At 42.3% G+C, this 10,691-nt stretch overlaps 2 protein-coding genes across 2 annotated transcripts; both read right to left on the reverse strand.

Annotated features, from left to right (window-relative positions):
- Window positions 1-4,904: 4,904 nt before the first annotated feature.
- LOC122062993 lies at window positions 4,905-5,890 on the reverse strand. The gene is made up of 2 exons (XM_042626686.1): window positions 5,552-5,890; window positions 4,905-5,408 (listed from the first exon to the last, which is right to left on the reverse strand). Exons 1-2 carry the CDS (start codon window positions 5,888-5,890, stop codon window positions 4,905-4,907), a joined length of 843 nt encoding a protein of 280 aa, XP_042482620.1.
- Window positions 5,891-8,164: 2,274 nt separating this feature from the next.
- Window positions 8,165-10,202, reverse strand: LOC122063090. The gene is made up of 4 exons (XM_042626792.1): window positions 9,974-10,202; window positions 9,243-9,859; window positions 8,510-9,135; window positions 8,165-8,357 (listed from the first exon to the last, which is right to left on the reverse strand). Exons 1-4 carry the CDS (start codon window positions 10,200-10,202, stop codon window positions 8,165-8,167), a joined length of 1,665 nt encoding a protein of 554 aa, XP_042482726.1.
- Between the last annotated feature and the right edge of the window lie 489 nt (window positions 10,203-10,691).

Genomic DNA, 10,691 nt, shown 5'->3' on the forward strand with positions numbered 1-10,691 from the left:
CAATACAACTTTGATATTCTCCTCCCTTGGATTAAAAAATAACAGGTGTCACCCATCCAGTCCAAGCCACCAGAATGGAAGCTCACCTCCGAGCTGTAGAGGAGCCAAATCCCAAATTTTGTTACCGGCCACTCATTTTTCCTTCATTTCTAATGAGTTAAACACTAAAGCTAACTGTATAGCTAGAAAGATATTGCTACGCCGTGGACAACAATATAGTCCCTCTCTACTCCATGGTTAGTTGAGGCTTGTACTTCATCATCCCTGTGTCCCATACGTGCAATCCATTTGATCCAATTTCCCATGAAAAAAATTCATTCCAAAATCTTTGAGAATAAATGTTAAAAAAATAAATTTTAACCAAACAACACACGTGTGAGGAGGTAAAACTTTATCCCTTTGAGGATGTCCCAAAAATAAAAATGGGGTAAATATAAAAAATAAAAATTACAACTTTGAATCTTTTATTCACTTATTAGGATGGGAAGGTTTACACGAGAAAAAAATAACTAAACTCAGATGTAATAATTTTACCCAAAAAAGAAATATACGTAAGAATGATAATACAGAACTTTTTTTTTTTGCTAGAAGGTCAGATTTTATTAAAAGAAAAATAGGAAAAAAGAAATATGATACAAAGCTTGAAGTGAGCCTCCACCTTCGGCATTGCCATCAGCAGAGGCTTACCACAGCAATCTCAGAAATCTAAAGCGAGTACAGCCTGCTTCGTCAAGAACTAACTCCTGTCTAATGCAAGGAGGCAAAGAGATGTTCTCGGAGGTTATCCCAAATTTTGTAGCATCCTTTGCCAAAAAATCTGCAATGGGATTGGCTTCCCTGAAGCGGTGAGATATCTTCCATTCAATATCATTTAAATAGCTAAGGGTATGATTCCACTCCTGAAGAGCAAACCAAGGAATAATCCTGCAATGAAGGAGGGATACAACTGCAGAGGAGTCAGACTCAATCCACAGCCACTGAATGCCTTTGTTACGGGCGATCTTGATCCCCTTTAAAGTACTCTAGATCTCTGCCGCGAAACTGTTTCGAATTCCAAAGAAAAACTGGAAGCCAACCAACATTTTCCCATCATGGTCCCTAAGGACTCCGCCTCCTCCAGCTCAACCCGTATTACCAAGCGCACATCTGTCTGAGTTGAGCTTCACCCAAGAGTACATCGCCTTACACCAGTGGATCTCCAAAATAGGAGGGAAAGACTAAATGGATTTTTCAAGATGTAACCTTCCGCAAGTAATGAGGTCCTTGATCGAATTTTTTGAAAATTTCAATCTGCTGCAGTAAAAGCCAATCTCCCTTTTGATTCCACTGAGAAGCATATAAGTGCTTCTCTTTTTCCCCTCAAATCTTCGTTGATTCCTTCCATTCCATATTGCCGCTAATGTGGTGAAAAGGCTTGTAATCCAAGCCTCTTTCAAATACCAACCTTTCCCCCTATCATTCCACCAGGTCGCCATCTCTGCCACAGAGCCTTTCCGGATCCAGACCACATTAAACAACTCTGTTGTTTTGCTCCATAATATAGAAGAAAATTCACATTCCAGGAATAAATGCGAAAACGCTTGAGCCACAAAAATCACACCTAGAAGGCAAATTGGATCCATCTTTTCTGGATCAGGTCATCTGTTGGGAGCTTTTCACGGAGCCAGCACCATCCCAACAAGGAAATCCTAGGAGGGAGATGTCTTCGCCAAACAACGGAAGACCAAGAAACCGTTGGAGACAAGGATCTCATACCTTCCCAAGCTGACTTCATAGAGAATAACCCCATCAGATCTAAACTCCACACGCACTTGTCCTCCAAAGGCAATGATGGAAGATTTATCTCTTTAATTTTTTGAAAAATATCACGTAAGAAAGTCCACTGCACCAGGGGCAGCGCCCATCTTCCATTTTCAATGAACATTGCCACAGGATGGGAGATGTTTTTTCGCTAAAGGGTCATGTATATTAAGAGATGAAAAGGGGAAAAAACTGTACAAAGAGGATCCATCTTAAGAAGATCCAAAAAAAACCCAAACTAGCACAAATCCAAGGACCCACCTCCACCTACGGCATTGCCATCAGCACAAGAGGGGCACTAGGCATAAAAGGAGGAAATGAAACCTAATAAAATCTGAAGCACGATCTACCCATCGCATCCTCAGCCAAAAACTCAAGCACTTCGGGAGGCCATGCCACAACTGATGAAGACGCTTCCTTCTTAGCTGCCGTCTGCGCCAGGAAATCTACTATAGGATTTGCCTCCGTATAGCAATGAGTGATTTCCCATCTTACACCCTTGAGATAAGAAATAAGGGAAGACCACCTTTGCCAAACAAACCACGGGACCAAACCCCTTTGAACCATGAGCACCACAATGCCCGAATCACATTCGATCCATAGAGATGCACAATTCATCTCTCTTGCTCTCTCAATTCCTTTAATCAAAGCCTGAAATTCAGCTTGGAAATTGGAAGCAATTCCTAAAAAGGAGCTATAAATCGATACAATCTGGCACTTGCTGTCCCTTATAAGGCCACCTGCTCCTGCATTCCCTGGATTACCCAAGGACGAGCCATCACAATTTAGCTTCCACCAACCATCCATATGAGGCAGCCAGAATATTTCCTGCACCCCTTTAATTTTCCTTCTTGGTACCGCAATATTCAACTTCAAGCATCTCTCAGAATCCAGGCGAGATTTAATTCTATCACGCTTACCTGGGCCACGTCTTCTAACCTCCTCCATTATTGTATGAAAGATTTGACCATAAGATCGATGAATCCCCCTAAATCTCCTTGAGTTCCTTTCCATCCAAATAAAGTATGGAACTAGAATCAAACCTGCCATCCACATTTGAGACAGTCCAATGGCGTTGGATTTTGAATCCACCATGAACATGCGCTGAAAAATATTCCCACTGCTAGGGCCAATGAAATCCAAAAGCTTCAGCAAACGCCCTCCAAATGTAGACAGCTCCATCACATTCCAAGAACAAATGATTTATAGACTCCTCAGCCTTATTGCACACCTCGCACCTGGACAGGAGCGGCACTTCTTTTCTTTTTACCTTGTCATCACAAGGAAGCTTCCCATGCATGAGTCTCCATCCAAACACTGATTGGCAGGGGATCAAATCTTAGCCCCACACCACTTTTTCCCAGCCCACTTTAGGAGAAACCTTTCTCAATGCTTCCTAGGTCGATCTAGTAGAGAAGGATCCTAAGGAGGATCGAGACTAGCAGCATCGGTCTTTCTGACCCTGCGGCAAGGATATATTCCCTATTGAATTGAATATATCACGTAAAAAATTAGACTGAACAAGAGGAAGACACCACTTTAGGGTGGGAGATGTTTGACAACTCCTCTTCATCCAGGATTGATAGGTTCTGAATAGAAGTTGGACCTAGCCAGTTATCATTCCAGAAATCAACACTTCTGCCACTGCCAATGACCCATCTCTCATGATCAGAGATAAAATTCCACATTTTTTAAACCCCGGGCCAAATAGAAGAGCTCTTATAGGATCTCTTGAAATGACCAATGCCTGTCAAAAATCTAGCCCGAATGAGCCTGCTCAGCTGGGAATCTTCATTCTTGATCCTCCAAGTCAATTTAGCTAACAAAGCCTTGTTAATGTCGCGGAGTCTTCAAATTCCCAAGTCCCCCTCCTTTTTGGGCTTACAAATTGAGTCCCACTTCACATTGGTTTTTTTTGTGGAATCGATCTCCCCCATCCAGATAAAGTTTCTCATCCATTTTTTGAGGCATTTGATTAATGTCGCAGGCCACCAATAAACTGAAAAGCTATGCAGAGGCATTCCGAATATAACCGACTTAATCAACTCCACTCTCCCAGCCATAGAGAGGAGTTTCCCTTTCCAGCCAGCAAGCTTGGCTTTAATTCTATCCATCACAGGGAGGAGGGGGTCCCTTTTGACATGACCTTGGAATATTTCAACTCCAAGATACTTGGTAGGAAAATTGCAACAAGGAATAGCAAGCTCTTCAGCAATCCACTGCTCCCTTACAGGGGTAATTTTTCCCAAAAATAATTTACTTTTTTCCAAATTGAAAAACTGGCCTGAGCATCTCTGATAAAGAGAAAGAAAGGAATTTAAATTCCTAACATACCTCTTGGAGGCGTTCATAAATATGAAGACATCTTCCGCAAATAAGAGGTGGGTAGGCACTTCAGCTCCGCGAGGACTTGCTAGTGGATTGATCAAACCTTTCGTAGATAAATCTGCTATACAACGGCACAGGACTTCCTCAACAATAATAAATAGAAGAGGGGAGATGGGGTCACCCTGGCAAAGCCCTCTGCTAGTCTCAAAAAAACCCACGGGGCCACCACTGAGAAGAATAGAAATTCTAGCAGTCTTGAGAATGGTGTGGATCCTCCCAATCATTATCTCAGAAAAGCTAAATCTTCTAAGGACATGGAACAGGAAGTCCCAAGAAATAGTGTCAAAGGCTTTTTTGATATCAATCTTCAAACCAAGACCGCCTCCCCTTGAGGAGTGCCCCATTAAATTTGCCAGCTTCGACGCGAGGCCAATGTTCGTCTGAATGACTTTTCCTTTCTGAAAAGCACCTTGCTCCTGAGAAATTATTTTTGGAAGAACAACAAAGAGGCGAGAAGCCATAATTTTTGAAAGAATTTTACAAAAAAAACTTCCTATGCATAATGGACGGAATTTTTCCAAAGATCAAGCCCCATCCACCTTAGGAATTAATAACAAGAAATTATTATTTAATCCAGTAGGGAGAATACCTGAGGAGAAGAAGCCCTTAACCACCCTGTAGACGTCATTGTTGATAATAAGCCAACATTTTCTGAAGAAAGATCTCGTGTATCCGTCAGGGCCAGGAGAGCTGTCCGGATTAAGATCCCAAACAGCTTACTTGATCTTAGCATCTGAGGGAGAAGCGTCAAGCATGAGGCGATCCAAATCCAGAAGGATGTTAGGAATGCAGTTGAAGGTCTGAGGATGATTTTCAAGCTTTAGGCTTTTGTGAAAATTCTTGTAGAAGTTTTCCAAATAAGACCCCAGTTGATCCAAATCGCTGATTTCATCTTCGTTATCTATGACAATACTTCTTATAGAGTTTCTAGCCCGCTCGACACGAGTCATAACATGAAAGAACCTAGAGCATCTATCTCCCTCCTTTAGCCATCTGATTTTGGACTTTTGAGACCACAGTTTCTCATGGTTTTCAATTGCTTTCCAGGATCTGGTTTTGGCATCAGCTTTTAGGTCAAAAAGGTGGTCAGAACACGCCTCTACCTCAATCCGACTCTGAATGGCATCCAATTCAGATTTGGAAGTAACCACCTCCTGGTCCAGGTTAGGGAAAGCACCGTGGGACCAAGGTTTAATTATTGGCTTAAGGCCTTTTAGCTTCTGAGCCAATATATAGGTTGGGGAACCAAAACCTCAAAGCTCCAAGCCGCATTAACCAAATATGGGAAGTCTGGGTGATCCAACCAGAAATTATTAATTCTAAAGGGGCAGTTTCTCGGTCTCAGATATGATCCAGAACAAACCATCAATGGGGCATGGTCAGAGGCAATACAGGGAAGCACTTTTTGAATGCAATCATCAGTCTTAAGCCAGTCTTCATTCACAAAGGTTCTATCAAGAACTGCAGTCACGTGGCCTCTTCTCTGATTGTTACTCCAAGTGAACTTCCTGCCAGAGGAAGGGATTTGAATCATAGCAGAGGCATCGACCATAGCAGAGAACTCTGAAGCATCCCCCGAGCAGAATCTCCCAAGCCCTCTTCTCTCATGATCATAGAGAGTAGTGCGATAATCATTCTTGGACAGGGTGAGGTGCCCGCAGCCAACTCTACCCACAAGGATCTTCTCTCTACTCGAAGACATTTAGCATGCACTACCGAAAAGTCCAAAAGGCTTCCCTACCATTCTAATTGGAAGGAGAGCTGCTGTTCAGACATAGATAAAATGGTAGGCTTCTTGAGACTCTGCTTCCATGTGACCCATAAATTGGGGTGAGCATCAGCCATATTGTTACAAATAAAATCCAATGCATACCCAAATTTATTGAAGAAAAAATTAGGAAAATTGTTCACTGAAATCATCGGCTCAGCAATGCAAATAATATCAGGAGAGTTGTCACGAAAGATCTGTGATAAGGTGATCTTTGCGGCAACCTTCTTTAGACCACGAATGTTCCAGAAAAGAACCTTCATGATCACTTGTTTGATGGAGGTTTGTCGGTGCTTACATTAGACCGACCTTAAGTGAGCACTTGCTTTCCTTTCTTTTTCTGCATTCGGACCCATCCCCCCTGCTCTATTTTTTTTTTTTTGATAAAAGATTTTTTTATTAAAATAAAAGGGGAAAATACATCAACAGAAAAGAAAATGGAAACACGGCCGATACCGCTAGAGAAACTTGCTCTCTCCACCTTCGGCATGGCCATTAGCAGAGAAAGCAAGAAACACCCTAGCAGAATCTGAATCTATGCATGTCCATTGCATAATTTTCAATATCCATCATAATATGACTTGGGAATGTCATAGAGGTTTCTATGATTCCTGATTTTGAAGCCTTCCTTGCCAAATAATCTGCAACCACATTTGCCTCGCGAAAGCAATGTGAAATTTTCCACGAGATAGAGTTCAGATAGGGGAGAATAGCCCTCCATCGTTGGAGCACAAACCATAGGACTTGGTTCTTCTACATAGCAGACACCACACTAGCAGAATCTGACTGTACCCACACTTCTCTCGCTCCATAGATCTTTGCCATGATCAGACCTTCCAAAACCCCTTCAAACTCAGCCTCGAAGATTTTTTTATGCCTAATTAAATACTAATTGAGTTGCAAATCTGACCCTCTTTGTTACGACCAATGCCGCCAGCGCCTGCCCTTCCTGGGTTGCCCATAGAACTCCCATCAATGTTGATTTTAAACCAATTCGGATGGGGTTTGGACCAATGCACTTCCAGAGGCGGAACAAACTTAGGGGCCTCTACATGTAACCCCAATTTCCTGTAGCATGAGATATCGCTGATGCTCTTCACTTCACCCTTCGAACTACCCAAGCAAAGACCAAGCTCTTAGCAAACAAATTCAAAAATATGTGCATTGGATCAAGCCTTGTTCTCATGGCTTCTTCTATTTCTCTCCCACCAAATATTAGCTTCAATGATTGAGAAGCTCATTAGCCATGGGTTTTTTAAGTTTAAGATTCTTGCCTTGGACTTCCACCATTTTATCAAACCTTCTATAGATTGATGCATTGGCCAAGAAATCCCAAAACAAGCACAGAACCTTTCACATATGCAAGTTGAGTATGGACAGCGAGTAACGACATAGTCAATGATGTCGTAATCTTGGTTGCAGAGGAAGCATCTCGATGCCATCATAATGCCTTTAGCTTTGATCAGCTCGTCCGTTGGGAGTTTCCTATGAGCAAGCCGCCATCCTAGAGTAGAGTACCGTGGGAGAAGTCCTTTCCTCCAAATCAAAGAGAACCAAGGAAGTTTTGGGGATTTTTCTCTAATTTCATCCCATGCAGAAGCCGTAGAAAAATTCCCCATAGGAGATAACTTCCAGGTGCAAAAATCCTCCATATGAGTAGGGCAAATAGCTATCTCTTTGATAGATTTAAAAATATTATTTAGAAGGTCAGACTGCACCATAGGGAAGTTCCATTGACCATCCTGGATAAACTCACACACTTTGGCATTAGTGTTAGGGGGGAAAGGTCCATAGTCTGGATCTCCTCCATCAGAGATTTAGGACCCCACCATTTATCCTTCCAGAAGTTTGTCAAATTGTCGTTGCCGATGACCCACCTCTCGTTCTCTGACACAAAGTCCCAAGACTTCTGAATCGAAAGGCAATTGATGAAGGCCTGCTTCCTTTGGAAAATTTACCATCCTTCTTAATAAATCTTACACAAAGGAAAGAACTAGCGTTTGATTTCCCATGTTTTATTCTCCAAACCATTTTACACAACATAGCTTTATTCAAGTCTCTTATCTTCCTGATCCCTAGGCCCCCTTCTTCTTTGGGCTTGCACAGAGAATTCCACTTCACTGTAATTGCTTTCGAACTATCCACCTCCCCTGTCCATATAAAGTTTCGCATCCATCTCTCCATAGTAGCTAGGAGAGATGAGGGCCACTAGTATACCGCAAAATTATGAGTAGGGATGCTAGAGATCACAGATCTGACTAGCTCTGTTCTTCCCACCATTGAAAGAAGCTTACCCTTCCACCCTGCATGGCACTTCTTCACATTGTCCATCACAGGCATGAGAGCATTCTTTTTTAACCGACCCTTAAAGATTTCAACACCTAAATATTTTGTAGGGAAGCTACAACTCCGAATTCCCAAAATATTAGGGATACTCTGCTTCCTTACTGAAGCAATCTTGCCGAGGAAAAGCTTACTTTTGTCAAGATTGATGCATTGACCTGAAAATTCTTGATATTTTGTCAAAAAAAAAAATTTAGATTGTTGACATACCTCTGGGAAGCATTGGTGAATATAATGATGTCATCCGTGAACAAGATGTGCCCTGGGGTTTCAGCGCCTCTTGGGCCCTGGATTAACTTTATTTGGTTCGACTGGATTAGCCCCTTCAGCCCCCGAGATAGAACTTCTTCTACAATTATAAACAGTATCGGCGATATCGGATCACCTTGTCTCAGGCCTCGTTCCACATTAAAAAACCCTTGCGGTCCTCCATTAACTAGAATTGATATCTTAGAATATATCAAAATTTGGTTGAGCCATCCGATCCATCTCTCAGAGAAACTGAATCTATGCATAACCTGAAAAATAAACTTCCAGTCAATTGTGTCATAGGCTTTTCTGATGTCAATTATGCTGATACCCCCTCCTCTGGTGGATGAGAATATCAAGTTTGCAAGCTCTGAAGCGACAATAATATTGTCATGGATAATCTTTCCTTTTGGGGAAGCACCTTGCTCATCAGATATTAATCTGGGAAGAAGAGGCTCCAACCTCAATGCCATCACCTTTGTAATAATTTTGCAGAAGAAGTTTCCCATGCATAGAGGGCGGAAGTTACCTAGGTTATCTACCCCATCTACCTTTGGGATCAGCACAAGGAAATTTTTGTTCACACCCTGCAGCATGTAGCTTGAGCTGAAAAAATATCTAACCGCGTTGCTCACTTCTTTTTCCACAATGTGCCAGCATCTTCTTAAGAAGGCCCTAGGGAAGCCATCAGGACCTGGCGAGCTGTCCGGATCAAGCTCCCACACAGCCCTTTTAATCTCTGTATCTCCAGGAAGGGCATCCATGTGGTAACGATCAACTTGGTCAGGATTAAGGGAATATTGTCCAGTAATTCCTCATGTTGTACAGTCGGGGTAGCTTTGTGAAAATTCTCATAGAAGTCAACTATGTAGTTCCCTATTTGGATGGGATCATCAACCATGGAGCCGTCCTGCTTCTTAAGTGATTTGATCGTGTTCTTATTCCTCCTCATTTTAGTAGAAAGGAGGAAGAATTTGGAGTTTCTATCACCAAATTTAAGCCATCTAATCCTTGCTTTTTCAGCCCACATTTTTTCATGATTTTCCATGACCTTAATCAGGGTAGTCTTAGCCATGGCCTCCAAGGCATACAACTGATCATCCATACCTTTTGTATCAATCTGCTCCTGAATCTGTGCTAGAACCCTATTTGCCTCTTCCAGCACCCTATCTAGATGAGGAAAAGTAGACCTCGCCCAGTCTCTGATCACACCCTTAAGCTTTTTAAGCTTATTGACAAGAACATAGATAGGAGCTCCCAAAATCCATTCCGACCAAGAATCCGCCACCACTCTATCAAAGTCGTCGTGATCTATCCAGAATCAGTGAAATCTAAATGGGTAATTTCGAGGCCTCTAACTAGATTCAGACATAAGAATCAATGGGGAGTGATCGGAACAAATGCGTTAAAGAACATGTTGTGAACAGTCCTGAAAACTATCTAGCCATTCTTTGTCACAAAAACTTCTGTCCAGAACCGAACAAACATTTCCATGGCATCGATTGTTTGTCCAAGTGAATTTTCTACCAATCGAGAGAACCTGAGACATGGAGCAAGCATCTACCATGGCTCCAAATTCCGCTGCAGAGCCCAGACTAAAGTTCCCTGGACCTCGTTTTTCATGTGAGTGGAGAGTGGCATTGAAATCACCCATCATCGCCCATGGGGTAGGAACCAAAGGTGAATCATCCGCCAAAAGAGTCTATAAGGATTCGATGGGCCCACTATTCGATGGGCCCCTAAGTCATGGAGGCAGTTATGTGTTGCTCCGAATTAGAGACAACCACGGGCACTCTCAAATTGCTCTTCTATAGAATCCACAAGTTAGAGACTTTACTTGCTCTATTATTAAAGATAACATCGCTATGAAATCCCAATTTATTAAAAAATAGATTCGGGAAATCACTCACAGTGATCATCGACTCTGCAATACACAGAAGGTCAGCGTCCTTCTTATTTATAATGTCCCTTAAGGGCGTTTACCGATTGCCTTTCGCATCCCTCTGATATTCCAAAATAGGATCTTCATAAAATCACATATAGAGCACAGTCTAACGGTCAGACCTTGAAGCCTGCCCCGTCACTGCGATTGTCTTCCCTTTTCTACTTTCTCCCTCTACCTTGCATATGGCATTATCCAGTT

The sequence above is a fragment of the Macadamia integrifolia genome, chromosome 1, assembly GCF_013358625.1.
Source record: "Macadamia integrifolia cultivar HAES 741 chromosome 1, SCU_Mint_v3, whole genome shotgun sequence".
NCBI lineage: Eukaryota > Viridiplantae > Streptophyta > Magnoliopsida > Proteales > Proteaceae > Macadamia > Macadamia integrifolia.